Below are 19,666 nucleotides of genomic sequence, written 5' to 3' on the forward strand. Positions count from 1 at the left end.
CATAATATTCTGTTTTAGCTAGCTGAAAGGTATTGTTTGCGGGCAAATACCACAGCACTGAAAAAAAGCTTGCATGTGAATTTTCAGTCAAACTTTTGGTCAAATACACCTAAAACAATGTCTAGAATGTGAAATGTTGGTATAATGGTGCTACTTGAAGCCTGAAAACGATCGCCCATAAAAAAAAAACGAGCAAACAGCAGTAGCTGACGTCCTGACTGGTTTCTACGTTAGCATAGATCCCTCCAGAGTTTTGTGCACACGGTTTAAGTAAAAATGAAAAAGGTTGAGGTTTTACATTTAGTTCAGTATTACCTGTTGCCTGTGTCTTTGTCTTTTGGGAAAATACTTTACACAAGTAATGGCTCAAAGAGGATTCCTTTTTTTTTTTTTTACTGTGCTGCAATTGTTTACTGGATTATTTGTGCCATTAATTAGTGTCAACTAATTTTTATTCGATCTCCGCACAGGATATGCTTGTGAAGATGGAATATGGGGGAGAGCAGAAGTGCGTTGAAGTTCCACAAAGGGATGAATGAAGGACATGCATATTGTATTGAAGAAATAAGTGATGAGATGCTGTTATTTGCATTTACCATGTCAGACCTTTTGATAAACAAAATTCTAATGAAAGTGAGAACATGTACACTGTTACATCTTTCAGAAAATGTTTTGAAATTGTGGTGCACAGTTCAGAATAAATGTTTTTCAAAAACCATTGCATCTTTTTAGTAAATGTTTATTTCCAAAAGAAATTTCTGGAAGTTCAGAACAGTAAAATTCCCGCTTTTTAGAGTGAATTAGAAGATAACTCTTACGTAGTTAAACTAAAATACTCTTTGAGAGTTAATATATAAACTCTTAACACCAAGTGTTAAATTATCAACTCCAGACAGATTTGGTGTTTAACACTAAATCAGAGTTAACGTACCAACTCTCCAAAAAGAGTTAAATTAACACTCTCTGGTGTGGACCCATATAGACACTTTAATAGTGTTGAAATCAAATCCGACAGTGTTAATTTGGACATGCTGGATTTGCTGTGTACAGGTGGGTCTGAGTGGGAGTTTAGCCCTGACCGCTGCACGCTTCTCTAATAAGCACAGTCCATATTTATAACATTGTGTGGGCTGATGCATCAAACTGCTCTGTGCTGGAGGAGCAATGATGCTCCTGCCTCAAACATCGTCTTTAATTCAACAACTTTCCAAAAAGACTGGAGGTGTGTTTTTTCCACAGCCGTGAACCTGTGTGGTCTGCACGTGTGTGAACTGTTCCATCTAGTGTGAGCAGCGTCCCACAGGTGGAAAGGTCGAAAGCCAGAGACTGCGTGACAAACGCTGTGCGCTGTGGTCGTGGCTGCAGAAATGAAAGCAGAGCTGATGATGTCTTCAGTGGCTCTGCAGAGCTGTGGCACACCAGACCGGACCGAGTAGCCACACAGCAGCTTCTGTTAGAGGCACATTCGTTCCACATTTGACAGAAGAGGAAACATGATGTGGTTTAGCTCTGCAGGCATGCTGCTGCAGCTTCTGCTGCAGGTACTCTGCCAGTGCCACTGTTGCATGTACAGCTAATTCATTGTTCCCAGATAACGAGCAGCCACATCCTGTCACATCCTGTTTGCTGCTCTCTTCCATCGTCAGCAGCTACTTTGTCCCAGAGAAAAATGATCAGCCAGGCCAAAGACGAGGGCCACGCTTTTTACATAAGCCACTGCTTTTGTATCTGTGAGGTCAACATGTGTTTGTGTTTCAGACGGACGAGTCGTCCAGCAATGCATTTACTGAAGTCTGTGTGCAGGCTGCAGGCTGCAGGACCATGCAGGCCTCAGAGGATGTCGACTGCTTTTCCTGGTTATTGCTGGTATTTGTGTGTATTTGTGTGTATTTTATCAACTATTTCAAAATGAATTCTTCTTTGTTTCTTTTGTAATTTGGATGGTTTGATTTCAGCTGTGCATTTGTGAGTGAGCCCTGAGCAGTGCATTACTGTGTGTGTGTGTGTGTGTGTGTGTGTGTGTGTGTGTGTGTGTGTGTGTGTGTGTTAATGGGAATTCTATATTTAAACAGGAACATTTGTTGAATTAATTGAAACAGTTTTTAAACTGTGTGGCGAGAATAAGGCACGGCGGGACCACGGCGTATCATTCAGAGCCATCTTTATTTACATCTCACCACAACACACCCAAACCCCTGAGTCCCCGTGTTTTTAACTAGGCGAGCGTGATTAAGGATGCTGTGCAGGTGCGTCCGCCCTCCCTGCACGGAGCCGCAGACCACGCCCCACCACAAACTGCATTTGTTCAGAATAAATGACTTCAAATATATTTTGTGCTTCGTCACGCTGACGTCACACTGACGTGGTGACACGACTCAGACATGTTTATAATCACAGGCATCATAAACAATATTTATTTATCATTTGAAATAAACAGAGCTCTGTGGACGCTTTTATTTGGATCATTTGTATCGATGAGACCACAGCGAGTGCTTGTAGTCGAGCACTGAGGCCTGATGAAGCTTTCAGTCAGTACGGAGACGTTTATTAATCTTACTGAGGCTGAACATCAGCAGCAAAGCTGTTTGTCACGTGCAGGAAACCAGTCAGGATGTCCTTGTTTGTTCTTTAAACCAGTTTCTCAGGCTGGTTCTATTGGAGCAGCAGCTGCCATCTTTGTTTACAGCTGCTGTTAAAAATGGCACGTTTGCTTCCACAGTGTAAAAACAGAAGAGGAAATTTGCTCTTTTTTCTCTTCCCTCTGACCTTTCCTCAATCCTGTTTTGTGCTTCCTCGTGTCCTCTGTCCTGCCTCTGACCCACAAACTGATCTTACAAATGTCTCAGTTCCTGATCGGTGACAGAATCTGTTCACTTCCAAAGACTGACGTGAGTTTCAAATTCAAATTTTCAAATTCAAATTTTATTTGTCACGTACACAGTCATACACAGTACGATATGTAGTGAAACGCTTGGACAACTGCTCGTGACCTAAAGAAAACAAAAAAAGGAAAAGGCTATGAATAAGATAGGAAATAAATATGAAAAATTAAAAAGGGTAAATTTAACTAGGAAGGAATAAAATATAAATTAAGGTTAAAAATGAAATAACTGTACAACACACTGGGAAAGAATAAGATAAAAAATATAAATTAAATTGAAAATAAAATAACTGTACAACAAAATACACAATATAGAACTATATAAGAATGTATGAACAAAATACACAAGAAGTATAAATAAATATATACATAATAACAGCAGCAGTGATTTAAATGATGAAGTGATAACAATGTCCAGAATGTCCAGTGTGTGTGTAAGAACTATATGTGTGGGTCAGTACTGTGTGGTGGTGTGATTGTGATTGAGAGACCGTATCGCCTGCGGGAAGAAGCTCCTCCTCAGTCTCTCTGTGCTGTTTCTGAAGCATCAGCACAGCAGTAAACGAGCTGGATCACTTAGGAAAGGAAGGAAGGAAGGAAGGAAGGAACAAAGGAAAGGTGCTTCCTTTGTTATCTCCTTTAGGAGAGGAAATAAAATCTTTTTTATGAAGTTGCTCCTTGTTTCCATCATCCAGTTTGCATCAGCTCTGCTCACAGTTAAAGCACTGCTGTGTTTCCATCTTTACGATTATCAATAATCCGACAAACAGAAATCCAGAATAAAAGCAGTGAATCGCAGGAGCCTGAGAAATACGACCTTTAATGTGAAACAGATCAGGAGTCCAACAGGAAACTGAACAATGACCGGCGAGAACACACACACACACACACACACACACTGTGCAAAGTGAAGCAGGGGAACAAACGCGGTCAGAGATCAGCTGTGATGTAAATGTAGGAAAATACAAAAGTGAAATATATTAAAATATGAAATAAAGAGCAAATTAAATTATGAGGTCATTTTTCACGTGTTTCTATTCTGTCTGAAGTCATGGTTCAAACTCACAGAGTGCAGCAGACTCTCAGCACAGTAACATCCACCAGTTCCCCGTGATGACTCTCGTGTTTTCTTCACCTCGCGGCGTGTATAGGAGGAGGAGTCTGCCAGCTGTAGCTTGTTTGCAGACTCGGTGCGTTTTGCATTAAGCCAGTGCTTCTATGGGTCAGGCTTAGTTCCAGTCTGAATTAAAATTAATTAATTATGATATTTTTTTCCTCTTGTTTTCAAAAAGAGTTTCTTTGACGGACAGCTTGTGAGGAGACACAGCAGCAGGGATATTTGGTCATGACCGTCTCCGTTTAACTCTGCGATGGAGTCAAGTATGAGACTTATTGTCCTTCTGGCTGGTGAGTTTACAGCAGCTGCATTTCACTGTGACAGAGATGAGACGGGCTGTGATGCTCGCAGAGACTAACTGTAGTTTGGTTATTTACTTCCAGTGTGCAGCACTTTGCGTTTAAAGTGTTTTATCATTTTCAATTCAGTGTTATTTATATAGAAATCCTCTTCTACATGAAGACGATGATCTACAGATTAACACGTACACGGGCTGCGTCCGTGAAACAGGTCAAAGTAGAAAAACAGTAGAAACGAGCGGCCTCGTCACTAAGTGATTTCTATTAAAGCAGCTTCACAGAGCGACTCTCGATGAGCTGCAAGTGTTTAAACTGCAGGTTTATTTTTTATTAACCAACAAAACACAGATTTAAAAGTGCAACGTGCTGTTTCTCACATACAGATTTATGTATTTAGTTCTTCCATTTCTATTCATTTCATGACACATTTAACATCTTTAAGAGGAAAAGTTCTCATTGTCCTCCTGTAGTCTTTACTCTCTCACAGTAAGCTCTGATACTTGGACTGATCATCGGTCCCACTTATATCCAGGTCATATTCATACACTCGTGTGGGACTGTGTGCACTTGTTGGTATTGTAACGTGAGGGTTCACTAGATGGTTTGGAATCTCTCTGAATAATTAGGAACAGCAAGACGGAGACGGATAACTTTTTAGCAGCCTCTTTACTTTTAGCACACGGCAACTGTCATGTACTGGGCTTTACGGCTTTACGCCACTAGGACCTGCTTTGCGGCAGGGGGCTGTCTATATCCAGTTCTATGTCTTAGCTGTCACACACGTTGTTGTGCTGTTATAACCCATGCTGGATACACGTTCAATAAAGCAGCGCTACAAGAAGCTACCGAGTGGTCATTCTACATGGTGTCAGAAGTGGCCCGGACCATCGCCGAATAACGCCATAGGGGAGAAAACAGCAGAATGGCTAAGTTTAATCCCCCGACGGGCTTCCCCTTCGATAAGCCGACGGAATGGCCCGATTGGAAACAGCGTTTCGAGCGCTACCGGATCGCAACGAAACTCCACAAAGATGAGCTGCCTAATCTACGCAATGGGAAATGAAGCAGAGAACATTTACAAGTCACTCACCTTCGCCGCCGATGAGAGTCGTGACGACTTCGCCGTCGTAATGAGGAAGTTCGACGAGTATTTTTTCCCGCAGCGGAACACTATACATGAAAGAGCATGTTTTCACCAGCGAGTCCAGCGGCCAGGCGAAACGGCGGAGAGTTTTATCCGAGCCCTGTATGACCTCTCAGAGCACTGTGAGTTTGGTGCATGTAAAGAGGAAAATATCCGCGATCGTATTGTGGTCGGGATACGAGACAAGGACCTCTCCCGCAGGCTACAGCTGATGAAGGACCTCACATTGGCACAAACGACCCAGATCGTCAGACAGTCAGAGGAGGTCGCAGCGCAGGTCAGCTTGCAGGGAGATGCGGGAGGCTCAGTACAGGAGGTACGGGATAAACGGAAAAGCATGGACTGGAAATCACAACAACAGCGAGGTAGGATACCCGCGAAAACAAAATGGGCGGGGCGTGACAAAAAATGTGGTAAATGTGGGAAGACACAGCATGCCAGGGATGAAAGGTGCCCGGCAGCAAAATCTGTTTGCCATGGATGCCAAAAAATTGGACACTGGGCCAGGGTGTGCCGTAACACCAGATCAGTGAATGAGGTTACAGAGACAGAGAAAAGAGAGCAGGCCTCATATTTTCTAGGCTCAGTGTGTAATGCAAACGGAAATAGTGAAGCATGGACTGTGCAACTACTGCTAGACTCTGCCCCAATAGAATTTAAGATTGACACAGGAGCAGATGTCACTATCATAAATGAGGACACGTTGCACACTCTTGCTCATAAGAGAACGCTAGAGCCTTCAGATCGCCCTCTAGATAGCCCCGGAGGAGAGCTGTTATGTCTCGGCTACTTAAAAGCCACAATAAGTTATAAAGGCAAAGACTACCTGTCCAAGGTGTATGTGGTTCGTGGACACAGAGTCAGCAACCTTCTCAGCCGCTCCTTGTCAGTGCAGATGAACCTGGTGAGAAGAATTGATGAGGCAACGATCACTGCCACCAGGAACCAACCACTTTACGGTGAACACGGAACACTAAAAACTGAGCCAGTCAAAATTCAGTTAAGGGACGATGCTGTGCCATACGCGGTGCGTACGGCACGCCGTGTGCCTTTCCCCATGCTGCAGAAAGTGAAGGAGGAACTACAAAGAATGGAGAACCATGGTGTCATTGAGAGGGTGACCCAACCTACCGAATGGTGTGCCCCAATGGTGCCTGTCTTGAAGAAGACCACAGCAAAGGCCAGGATCTGCGTTGATCTGACAAAACTGAATAAGTCTGTCAAAAGAGAGCGCTATATCTTGCCTACCCCTGAGGAAACGATGTCCAGGTTGAGTGGGGCAACGGTCTTCTCCTCGCTGGATGCAGCCAGTGGATTTTGGCAGATCCCATTGCATCACGAGAGTTGCAAACTAACGACATTCATCACGCCATTTGGCAGGTATTGCTTTAAGAGGCTGCCCTTTGGGATAACGAGTGCACCAGAGATCTTTCAGCGAAAGATGTTGGAGACCTTAGAGGGGCTCGAAGGTGTGGAGGTCTTTATGGATGACATCCTGGTCTATGGAGCCACCATGGAACAACACGACACCCGACTTGAGAAGGTGCTGCAGCGCATTGAGCTAGCAGGATTGAAGCTCAACCGAGAGAAGTGCTCCTTCAGACAGAGCCAGCTTCGCTTCCTAGGGCACCTGATCGACCATTCTGGGGTCAGGCCAGACCCTGAGAAAGTGAGCGCCATTCTTCAGCTGCCGTCACCAGAAAATGTGCAAGAGCTTAAACGGATCCTAGGAATGGTTAATTACCTGGGCAGATATATTCCTGCTCTTGCCACAATATGCCAGCCACTGTACGAGTTGCTTAAAAGCAAAAACAGTTGGACCTGGGATCACCCACAGCAGGCAGCCTTCGAGAACATAAAGAGAGCGCTTACATCAGCACCTGTTCTCGCCTTCTATGATGTCAACAGACTCACAGCCGTATCTGCCGACGCCAGTAGCTACGGGCTTGGGGCCGTGCTGCTTCAGCTTCATGGCACAGAGTGGAAACCTGTTGCCTACTGCTCTAGACGCCTCACGGAGGCTGAAACACGCTACGCACAAATCGAAAAGGAGTGTTTGGCAAGTGTTTGGGCCTGCGAGAAGTTTGATAAGTATCTATGTGGCTTAGATCGCTTCAGGCTTGAGACCGACCATAGACCTTTGGTACCCCTGGTCAATAGCCGGGACCTTGACAATGTTCCATTGAGGTGTCAACGCCTCCTGATGAGGCTCATGAGGTACAAGCCGGAGGCCGTCTATGTCCCTGGCAAAACGCTTGTCATCGCCGATACGTTGTCACGGAGTCCACAGACTCGGGCTGAGGATGACACTAGCACTCACAGTGAAGTGGACTGCTACATAGCCACCGTGTTACAGGGCATTCCAGCGTCCCCAAGCCGAATGGAAAGCATTAAAGCAGCCACTGCAACGGATGTTGAACTACAGACTGTCATTACGTACATACGCAGGGGTTGGCCTGCATACGGAGCTAGTGTGCCATTGAACATTAAAGCGTACATGAAAGTGAAAAACGAGCTATCAGAGGCTGACGGCCTGGTTATACGAGGCTGCAGAATCGTCATTCCAAAGTCGCAGAGAACAGCCATTCTACACAAACTACATGAAGGGCACCAAGGCCTCACCAAGTGCAGGGATAGGGCTAATTCATCTGTGTGGTGGCCGGGGCTCTCCACTGAGCTAAAGAATGCAGTGCTGCAGTGCCACACATGTCTGGCCCAGAGGCCAACGCAGACAAAGGAGCCGCTCATCTCCACACCTTTGCCAGATCGTCCATGGCAAAGGATAGCCCTGGATCTCTGTGAACACAACCGGAATAATTATCTCGTTGTGTCGGATTACTACTCACGTTTTCTGGAAATACTTCACCTATCATCCACGACCAGCGGCCAAGTTGTTCAGAAACTGAAGTCGACCTTTGCTAGGTTTGGGATCCCTGACGTGGTGGTGAGTGACAATGGCCCTCAGTTTTCCAGCTCTGAGTTCCAGGCCTTCGCGAGAGAGATGGATTTCGCCCACGTAACGTCTAGTCCCCACCACCCACAGGGAAATGGTCACGCGGAGAGGGCAGTACAGACTGCAAAGAAAATCCTCCGGCACGACGACCCACTGATAGCGCTAATGTGCTTTAGGTCTACTCCCTGTGCCACTACAGGCTTCAGCCCAGCGGAACTTCTTATGGGGAGGAGGATCAGGACAACCCTGCCTACCTTGGAGAAGAATCTTCAACCTAAATGGCCAAACAAAAGAGAAGTTAAACGAAGGGATACTGGTCAGAAGGCCGAGCAGGCGTTCTACTTCGACCGCCGCCATGGTGCTAAGCCCCTACCTCCACTTCATCCAGGGGATGCTGTCCTAACTAAGCTGGACCAGGAGAAGGCTTGGGCAACACCGGCCATCATCTCCAAGGAGAGCGTCACTCCGAGGTCCTATCTCGTTGCCACACCCCAAGGTGCGTTGCTGCGACGGAACCGCCGCCATCTCCGCCTCGAACCGTCTCCACGGGCTATGCCACAACCCCTTCCAACACCCACTGTGGACGCTGAGGAGCCGCCACCTCAGTGCGCTGGTGCGTCCACTCCAGAGACCCCACATTTGGCCCCTAGTCTTGCCCCAACGCTCGCACCCACTCACGCTGACGTACCGACTCTGCTACGCACGAGGTGCGGCCGGGTACGCAAGCCAGTCAGCAGGCTGGATCTATAGACATTGGGGTGATGGGACAGAAGGAAGGACTGGGGAGTGGGAATGTTGTATTGTTGCTGTTTTGCACTTATGTTTTCAGCTGCAACCAATACTGCTGTTACCTGGTTGAGTTAATTACCTTAAAGGTTTGCCATGTTTCATGAGTCCTGTTTTGTGGACACTGCCCTTCAGGCTGACAGTACGCCATTTGTGCTCGACCCTAAGCGAACCGCCCAGAGGCTATTATAGTGTCGCATGTTATCATTGTGTCATTGCTGTTCTATTTGGGGTTTGTTATTGGACATCACATGAAAAGGGGGGAGATGTCATGTACTGGGCTTTACGGCTTTACGCCACTAGGACCTGCTTTGCGGCAGGGGGCTGTCTATATCCAGTTCTATGTCTTAGCTGTCACACACGTTGTTGTGCTGTTATAACCCATGCTGGATACACGTTCAATAAAGCAGCGCTACAAGAAGCTACCGAGTGGTCATTCTACAGCAACAACAACCCACACTTCCTGTGTGCCGCCCTCATGAATACTTCACTGGCCTCTCAGAAGCCAGGAAATCTTATACTCAGATCAAAACAGGGAAAACAACCAGGTAGATATAACACATACTTATTACTTGTTTGAACATGCATGTCTAAACATTCAAACATGTAAACATTAGGGGTGCAACGATATTCGTATCGATATTGAACCGTTCGATACAGTGCTTTCGGTTCGGTACGCATATGTATCGAACAATACAACATTTGTAATTTATTTTATAAATTTTCCTTCTGACGATGCTGTCTGTGTGGAGCGCTCAGTGAATCTGTGTTCGACTACTCCGCCTAGGCTGCACTGTCCAGCGCAGATCCACTGAGCGCTCAACACAGACAGCATAGTCAGAAGGAAGAGTGCAGGGCAAGCTAGCAAGACAGAAGTTAAGCTCTCCTTTTACAGTTTTTGCTCGTTGCTTGAACACTATAAAGCCATGCTTAGACTAAAGTAACACAACTTGAAGCTTTTGTTACCATACCTCAAACACATGTACCCATACCTTAAACAAAAGTGCTGCTTTGCACTCTGGTTGCAATTATGCAACACACTTACTCCTTTATGCAACACACATGGTCCTGCATACTACACTCTATTTCATACATAAGACACTTCGTTCAAAAATGAAATTTCAGGGTGCCATTTGGAAAACACATGTATCCAAAATACAAAACACATCGGGTAATTGCAACCACTCAATACACACCTGAAGGCACTTACTTGCAAAACTGAACACCAATTAGCCAACTACAAAAAGCCCTCAGTTTAGCCATTTCAAGAACTTTGCAAGCATGGATGGAGGGAGAGCAAGAGGAAGAGGAGGAGGAGGTCAAAGAGGCCATGCACGGACCCATATTTCTGATGAAATAAGAGCAACTTTGGTGGACCATGTCATCAACCACGGCCTGACTATGAGGGAAGCTGGGCAGAGAGTCCACCCACATCTAAGCCGCTTCACAGTGGCATCTGTAATACGAACATTCCGACTAGAAAACAGGTCTGTCTTCATCTCACTGCCTTCTACTCCACTCAGATGGTTTTCATAGTACTGTTCTACAGTATATCACATTACCATATCAAGTGTGCAGGGTACTGCAGGGTGCTAATGCTCCTTTTGCAGCCAAAGTGGTAGTTTCTGTGAAACATACCATGATTACTTATATTGAAGTACAGTGTTGTACAGTGGATGATACAGTATATACAGTAAAGTACTGTAAGAAAAATAAGCAAACCGATGACAATATGTGGTTGTATTTCTCTAGAATGACTCGAAGACCTTCTGGGGGAGGACGCCAACGCCTGTTCACACAACGGCAGGAACTTGCCGTTGTGGACCTAGTGAGGGCAGACAATGCCATCCGTCTCCACCAGCTACGACGGAAAATACTTGCAGACAGGCGAGTGTTCAGCAACATAGACCATGTGAGCATCACCACCATCAGACGCATCTTGGGAAAACACAGCATCACCATGAAGCAGCTCTACAGAGTCCCATTCGAGAGGAACAGTGACAGGGTCAAAGGACTTCGAGCTGAATATTTACCAATATGCCTTCTGAATGAACAATGGAAATCAAAGACTGCAGTGCTTTATATAAAGTAGACTAGTGTGTTCCCCCTGCTCTGTAAGTGTTTGCATATGATGCAAGTATGTGTCATTTTGTCAACAGAGTTACATTTTGACAAAGGAATGTTAGGTTTTGATAGCAGAGTTTAGGTTTTGAGAGTAGAGTTTCAATTTGGTGCAGATGTGAATGGTATATTTCCCAGTGTTGTGTCATGTTTACTTGTGTTTAGGGTTTTGGCACAATGAGCAAAGTTTTGCAAAATGTGTTCAGGCAACGGGCAAAAACTGTAAATCCAAACTCCTCTCAGCCGCCGTCAGTGTTACAGGTCATGAGCTGACGGCAGGAGGCACAGTCGATGGGATATGATCACCGACGAGGACAGGATGTGATGCACAGGCTCTCCCGGTTCATGGGGAATGTTTTGAACAATTTTCTTTGTTCTAATGTTTTTCACCATTTCAGCACACATGCAGACGTGATGTCTGGCTTCAGATGTGAGAGTCAGTTAAAGACTATGTGAAGGTCGGGCTGTAACTGTTCATGTGTTACTATTTATGACTCTAATAGCTGATCTGTCTCAGTGACGTATGTTTGGTTTTTGGAATCACGTATAAAAAAGTGTAAAACTGAGTCTGAGTGAAAACATGAAGGTCAGAGAACATTTCCTCCAGATTAATGTCACAGTTTACAAACCAAAGATATGAGAGGCAGCGACGTTTGTGCAGGTTAAACACTGAAATGTGTGTTTACAGGGAGCACACGTGACAGCGCTACAAATATACAGCAAGGCAATCAGAGAAGATGGAGACAAGTAACCACCAAAATAACAGTTATAATAGAACTGAAAGAAAACAGGAAGGTGAGAATGTAAACAGTAAACAAAGTAATAATCAGCCTTTGAATATTCAATAAGAAACAGCAGAGAAACACTTTGTGCGACAGCTTCATAGAGAGAGAACATGGAAACACAGCGAGGCGGCCAGAATAAGCACCAGGCCTCCACCTCCCCGGCTCTTTCTTTGTCTCTTGCAGGGTTATCAAGAATGTACTACACCATACACAATTCCCTCTGCAACCCACCCACAGACCCTCATTATGGTGTGGAGGGGGCTTCACAGACCTGCACACTCACATTCCAACTGTTACGAATCACATCTGTTTGTCACGCAGCTGAAAAGAAACTCTGACTTACAAACACTTGTAATGCTTTTATTTAACCGAACCTCCGCGCAGAGGGAGATCCTGCAACTGCAACCAGCAGATCTGAGGGGCAGCCCCTCCCTCAGTCCTACACAGATACACATTCAGCCTCACCCTTCGGGGGAGGGCCCGCCTGGAGGGCCTGCATCTGCAAAAACATTTAAACCCACCAAACAGGCTAGGACCGCCCCTGTGTGGGCACCCTATCATCTAAACAAACGTGAGCACATTTCGTTCTAGTCATTGTTTTCTTGTACTGGGATTCAAACCCACAGCCTTTTGAATCATGTTCCTGCGCATCTCTTACTAAAATGTGCTCACATAAAATCTGTCAAACAGTCTTTTCTTTGCTTTTATTCATTTTCTGATGTAAAAAAATGTCACCAAAATGAGACGCTTCTGCCCCCTGGTGGTGCTGTGTGGTCATTGCATTGATGTGCTCTCTCTTTACATTTACTTCATAATAAACTGTTGTTATGATTTAGTGAATTTAATTTAAAAATGTATTTAAAAAATAAAACATCACAGAGCTTCATTGACTGAGATCAGTAAGATGAGTGGGCATGTTCATTAACATTGACAGCAACTGTGCTCCAAACGTCACTAAGCAGCTCTGCAGTGTGTGAACCGTTAGCTCTTTGCTATGGTCATTTTATCCACGTGGAGCTGAGGATGTGTGTGGATGTTTCCTGTTTGTGGTTTGGAAGTCAAAGAGTAGGAAGAGAAACACTCACAAAGCTTCTGTTATTTATTTCATGTATTTGCAGCAACAGTCGGGAAGATGAGAATAAATGACATCAAATCTAATTTGTGAACAGCTTGTCAGTGACCACAAGGGGGCGCCCTGTGAGCTGACGGAGGCAGTGATGAGCTCTGTGAGCTGCTGGAGTTTGAACTGTGGACAAAAGTGTGAAGTTAAAGGTGTGAATTAAAAGCAGAGAAATAAATCAGAGCTCAGTGAAGCTTTCAGTCCTCAGAGCAGCAGTAAGGCTCGTCCTGGAGATCTACATGCACTCACATCACAAATAAACCTTTGAAGGAATATTGATCAGAATCAAATGTGATTCAGTCTCTGCTCCTTTCTTCCAAGCCCAGCTGCTCCTCCTCACACACAGACCTGGTCCTACTAGTCCCAGACCTACTACGAGGCCTTCAGAGTCCATGAAGGTAAACGATGAAGAGGAGACGTGAAGGTTCACCTCAGATCCTTCCAAAGTTTCCTTCCCTCACCTCCTCTCCCCTTGTCCTAGACCCTCCCTCTGAGGATGCAAAGAGAGGAGGCGAGGAAGAGACGCGAGGAGAGAGGAGTCAAGGCAGCAGGTAGGTGACAGAGAGGGAAGTCTTTGCTTTGTTGCATCATTTGAATGATTTGACAGGTAAACATGACGTACAGCTGCGTCCTCTGTCCATTGTCTGGATACAGTCTTTTATGATCAGTGTCAGAGGAGCAGGTCAGAGGTCATGATGACGTAGATGGAAACTCTTCTGTGGCACATTCACACTGTAAAAATACACTTTATTCATAATCAATCCAAATCATCAGCACCAAAGGAAAACTTCTTTCCAGAGTCCAGCTTTCCTCGGACGTTCCAGCCAGTCACACCTCTCATGTGACGAGCACCAGTTTGTAAGACACTGCTGTCAGACTGGAGCCATCACTGGTTCCTGATACCGCCGCTAAAATCCCACCCTGGAGAAGGAGAAACACGGGAATAAGCAACGCAGTGAAACATGGAGACGGCTGCTTCTGCTGGTGGAGAGCAGCCAGAGGGAGAATGTGATCTGTGTGGAAGTTCATGTTCCAGCAGAAGAACTCTGACTCCAACACACTCCTGACTTTAGTGTTTCATGTGTTTGTTGTGTGTCTGCATGTAGTCAGCTTCCACTGAGCTGCATGGACTCTGAGCTGACGGTGTGAGCAGGTACCCACCTGTCTGCTGTCAGCTGTGCCAGTGTAAAGGACCACTTCATCCACAGGAGCTGTGAAAACACAAAGTTCATGGAAGCTTCAGGTTAGACATGTGACACCTACTCTGTCCACGTCTGCATGATACTCTGCAGCGTCAGGAGTAACTAGTTACTGCTGTAATCAGTTACAGGTGGTGAATGTTGGAGCTGAGTAAATGTAGAAAACAGCTGTGTGTGTCTCTTGTTGCAGCTTGTTTAAAGACAGCCGGCTCATCACAGCTGGATCAGCTGGAACACATGTGACAGGAAATGACCTCCAAGCAGCAGACAGGTGACTCTCACCTGCAGCACTTTCACACTTTCAGCTTCAAAGGATTTTTGGCTCAGTTGTTGCGTCTGTCAGAACCAGGTGGACCTGAGTCGGTCCAGTGAAAATACTCGGATTACTTCTTACATTTGTAGTAACTAATAATCTGTCATGTGTCTGCTCACAGCTGTTTCTGTGCTGGAGGACCGCTTTGGTTTGGTGGTTTGGTCATGGGGGGGTTGTTGCTGCACTTCCTCCATAAACATGTTTTACACTTTGATCTTCACGTCTCAGAACAAGATTACAAATATGAAAAGAAATATTCAAGAACACAAACCTCTGCCTGCAGCTTGTAGGAGTTTAAACTTGTCTTGGACAGGATGCTTCCTCTTCATGATGATGACGATGATGATGATGATGAGGGTAGCACTCAGGACACAGAAGATTATAATGAGGATGTTATCTGTCAAACAGGAAATCAGATGTCAGCAAACACAGTGAACAACATGTTTAAAATCACAGTTGGAAATAATCTCACAGTTTCTTGGTTTATTCGAGCTGTTGGTGTCGTTGTCGTCTGTGTCTCCACAGGTGGTTCTCACACGGACAGGAAGAGTTTTCTCCTCTGCAGGGTTTGCAGCCACACATCTGTAAGAGGAGCTGAAGTCCTGTTTGTGCACAGTGAGAGGCAGAGAGAGCGCAGAGCTGCTCTGGTTCAGCATCTGCTCGTCTTTAAACCACAGCAGTGTGGTCTCTCTGTCCACCCAACACAGTAAGGAGCAGCTCTCAGAGCTGGAGTTCAGCTTAGTCACGTTAGGTGTTGGTACAGGATCTGGAGGAGAAAAGTGATGGAGAATAAAAATTAACATCAGAAAAATTTTTTAACTTTCAGCTTTTTGTTAGTGAACATCATCAGGACAGCAGAGCTCTGGTTATTGCTGCTTTAATGCAGTCAGTGAACATTAATATGAAACTGCTCATCTCAAACACAGCAGAGACAGCAGACTGCCAAACCTCCATTATATCCATTTGAATCTCATCATAAAGGTTTATGAGGGATTTCTCAGGTTTCCTGTCAAACTAGCATCACTATCAGCAGAAGGTGCTGAAGAGGACACAGAAGAAACCAACGCTCTGATTCAAATCCTCATGAAAGGAAGAAAAAAGCCCGTTAACAACAACAAAAAGCTCTAAACAGGTTAAACTCCTGAGGCTCCTGCTGTGCACCACAGCTCATCCATGATGCTTTGTCCACATTCGTCTAGTTTCACTTTGATTCTGATGTGAAAAGATGATAAAAATCCAAATTTCATGTGAAGAAGACACAGGACAGGGAATTTATTGAACTGGAGGAGCCATCAGAGCATCACCAAAGAAGTAGTAATTATTTATAATGTTATTATAAATCAGGATTTAAAATCCAGGCTATAAATGTTTAATTCAACCTTCACGTCTCTGCAAAGATATGAAGTCGTGCATTTTTCTCAGGAAGTGACTGAACTGCAAACAAACATGCAGCTACAGCTCAGCATGTTTGTTTGAGCTCATCTCAAAGTGATGGAGCTGTAAAGGTGACTTTGATGTTTCTGACAAATCACTTTCATGAAGAAGTCTCAGCTGTACGATGAAGCTGAACGACACCATCACTGATATGAAACTTCAGGAGCTGCTGAGGACAAACAGCCTGAGTCAGACTTAAGGAGGTTGATTGTTTTCACAGGTTTATGAAACAGGATGTTGGGAGTTTGTGAGGATCTAAAGATGCCAGCGTGGTTTCCTTCAGCTCAGGCAGGTCATTGAGCAGCAGCATCTTCAGCTTCAGTGCTGAGCTCCATCAGTCTGATCCATTTATTTGGACATGTTTAAGGTTTCCTGTTCCACAGACTCACAGCAGGAAACACAAAGACATGATTCTGTGTGTGGGTTCCCGTAACTACATGACTGTCATTGGTTTCCTACGACACAGACAGCAGCTTTGTAGTCAGACACAAACATTACAGCACAATGTGTTGCTTCATGATGGAAACCACAGCTTGTGTTTTGTAATGTGTTCCTCTCACAGCAGCAGCCACAGGAAGTCGCCATCAACAACAAACCCGTCAAAATAAAAGTGTCTGTTCTGCTTTTTAGGCAGTGTAACACTGTAGGCCACACAAGACTGACAGGTGGCAGCTGGGCTGTTCAAATATACATGTTTGACTGTAAGAAGTAACTGTTAATGCTTCATAAAGAAGTTCAATACCTTAGAAACTCACAGGGTGCTGTGCTGAGCTGTGATTGGGCGATAGTTAGGCACTAGTGGGAACATGGCCAATGAGGCTTTGTGTTACTTCTCTGTGGATTAACGTGACCATGAAATGGGAAACATGTTCAAGTAAACAGGAAGTTTTGTGTTTTGGTTTAAAAAAGCTGTTAAATAAAAACGTGTTAATTTCAGTTGTTCTGCAGGATTTTCTAAGAACAGTGTTTAAAGTTTCTGCTTTGTCCTGTTCTTTCATTCACTTTGTACACATCAGTAATGTTGGTGAAAACACTGAAGTCAAAGCTGATTATTCCTTTCACACCAGACATTTGTGGGATTATAAGAACAAAAAGCTGTTTTTATTCTGAAGTGATGATATGACCAAACTAATGAGGAACATACAGACTGAGGTCACATATGGAGCTGGGATGTTGCACAAAAACATACCAGAGTAAATGTGAGACTTACCGTACACTGTGAGCTTATATGATGATGTGAAAACTTTTCCTGTTTTAGAGTCGACAGTATAAATCCCTGAGTCGTCCCTCTGCAGCTCTGTGAGTGTAAAGAGTCCAGAGTTTCTGTCCCACTGAAGTCTGTTCTTGTTCTTGTATACTTTAAAATCTCCATTATTCACCATAACAATAATCGTTCCTCCATATGACAGAAATCCTTCCTCCTGCACAGAGTCAGGTAGAGTGATGTTTCCTCCCACAGTGCCCGTCAGGTTCTTCTTCACTTCCTCAGAAGCAGAAAATCTCATCACTGTAAAATATGAAGAGATCCAACAGTCAGTGAGAACTTTAATGAAAGTGATCAGAGATCTTACAAAGAGCCACAGAAAGTAAGTGAAGATTAACTCCAGGCAACATGAAGCACGAGGAGGGTGAAGCTGATACATGTGAGCTGCATCAGTGACAGGAGGAACTCAGCCTCACACATTTTACACCAATCACAACAACTTCTTACTTTTTGATCTGGTTGTGACAAACTAAACATTTACAGCTGCAAAAAGGTCGTTGGTGTCGAATAATGTTCAAATGTCATGAAGCCACATTTTATTCACAATAGAAGATAGAAAACATTTCACATGTTTAAACTGAGAGAGCTCATTTTTAATCTGATGGCAGCAACACGTCTGTAAACGCTGGACGGGGTCATGTTTCCTCTGCAGACGTGCAGACTGGTCAACTTGTTTCTGAGAAACTCGGCCTCTCGAAGACTCTTTGTACCCGATCATGTCACTGACCTGAGATCTGCTGCCATCAAACACAAAATGATCTCATGAAACAGTGAAATATCTCAGTTTAATACAACAGAGATTCAACATGGTTTTATTCAACAAACCTCAGAGTTTCTTCAACATTTAGTCCAAGTTTCAAATTAAAGCACGAAGAAAGAAAAAACTGTTTGAAAGGATCGACGGCCAAACATGTGCAGTAAGTTTGATATCTGAGGTTTACAATAGTGAAACAAAACAATGGACAAATCGTAAGTAGAAAGAAAAAATAGACTTGAAGAAAACAGAAGTTATCTAACGTCAAATCAAACTAACATCTGTGAACAACCAGCTCGAGGACGTTCACAGTAAAAAACGATGATGACTGTGAGCTGTGGTCACGTCTGTGGAGCCGACGGTTTGGAGAAGAGAGCGTGTGGACCCAACAGCAGACGATGGAGGCAGGTGGTGAACAACAAGCGAGACTTTAACTGCTGAACTAAACTACAAACAACAGCAAAGGAAGGATTTGGGGTTGATTGATTGATTGAATGATTGATTGATTGATTGATTGATTGAATCTTTATTTTGAACATATTGAAAAAGTACAACAACATAGAATTAAAAGAGACAAACAAACAAAGCAAAACAAAAGGAAAATGAGCAACCGCAACTACAAATAACTTTCATGTTCAAAAAGGAGCAGGAAGAAGCATAAGCTTATTTAATCCCACCCCCTTTTCCACTATCTAGTAATCAACAGAATACAGAAATCCTCCTTACAATTACATTATATGTTACATGTATTTAAAATAAATAAATAAATAAATAATTATATGTATATCTATCTTTCTATCTATCCATATATACATGTATACACATACACACATATACTCATTTTCAAAAACCCCAGTTACACCTCAAAGGATACACAACCTACAGATATATACACCCAAAATACACGTGCACCCACACACACATGAAAATATTGGACAAGGACACCCTATCAAATCTCTACCTCCTCCCTGTACCCTGCAAAAACCATATCCTTAAACTGCTGTTTAAACTGCGCCATGCTTGGACTTTGCTTCATATCTTTACTTAGTCTGTTCCACAGCTTCACTCCACACACAGAGATGCAAAAACCTTTTAATGTTGTACGGATACGAGGATGTTTTAAATTTAATTCCCCCCTCAAATTGTATCCCCGTTCTCTTTTAGAAAACAGTTTTAGAATATTGTCAGGAAGCAGGTTATTTATTGCTTTATACATAATTTATGCAGTGAGAAAATGAACCAGATCTGTGAATTTTAGAATTTTTGATTTTAAGAATAGTGGATTTGTATGATCTCTGTAACCAGTTTCATGGATTATCCTTATGGCCCTTTTTTGTAATATAAAGACTGATGATAGCAGACGTTTGTAAGTATTGCCCCAAACCTCTGCACAGTAATTCAAATACGGTGCAATCAGGGAACAATAGAGAATGTGTTTGACTTTACTCAAGATTGAAACACTTCTTCCAATTTTGTTATCTATATGATTTATATGT

At 44.0% G+C, this 19,666-nt stretch overlaps 2 protein-coding genes across 2 annotated transcripts in view; one reads left to right on the plus strand and one right to left on the minus strand.

Annotated features, from left to right (window-relative positions):
* The first annotated feature begins 4,072 nt into the window (after nt 1-4,072).
* Nucleotides 4,073-19,666, plus strand: part of LOC147328618 (CD48 antigen-like) — a 58,319-nt gene continuing 42,725 nt past the window's right edge. The window contains exon 1 of the mRNA XM_086297198.1: nt 4,073-4,288. Within this exon, the coding sequence (XP_086153324.1) occupies nt 4,252-4,288 (37 nt within the window). The 5' untranslated portion in view covers nt 4,073-4,251. The remainder of the gene's footprint in view (nt 4,289-19,666) is intronic.
* Nucleotides 13,206-17,821, minus strand: LOC147328619 (uncharacterized). The gene is made up of 5 exons (XM_086297212.1): nt 17,363-17,821; nt 15,191-15,484; nt 14,990-15,115; nt 14,368-14,417; nt 13,206-14,127 (listed from the first exon to the last, which is right to left on the minus strand). Exons 1-5 carry the CDS (start codon nt 17,793-17,795, stop codon nt 14,044-14,046), a joined length of 987 nt encoding a protein of 328 aa, XP_086153338.1. The 5' UTR covers nt 17,796-17,821; the 3' UTR covers nt 13,206-14,043.

This window comes from Aulonocara sp. 'chitande type north' Nkhata Bay, linkage group LG6 (assembly GCF_057382095.1).
Source record: "Aulonocara sp. 'chitande type north' Nkhata Bay isolate Kocher_YH1m ecotype deep benthic linkage group LG6, A_spYH_male_GT1.1, whole genome shotgun sequence".
NCBI lineage: Eukaryota > Metazoa > Chordata > Actinopteri > Cichliformes > Cichlidae > Aulonocara > Aulonocara sp. 'chitande type north' Nkhata Bay.

Coding starts and splice junctions, on each gene's coding strand:
- LOC147328619 (XM_086297212.1), bottom strand. CDS start 17,795: ATGTATCAGCTTCACCCTCCTCGTGCTTCATGTTGCCTGGAGTTAATC. Junction 15,485..17,362: donor ATATAAGCTCACAGTGTACG/GTAAGTCTCACA, acceptor TTTCTCCTCCAG/ATCCTGTACCAACACCTAAC. Junction 14,418..14,989: donor CCTACAAGCTGCAGGCAGAG/GTTTGTGTTCTT, acceptor GTGTTTTCACAG/CTCCTGTGGATGAAGTGGTC.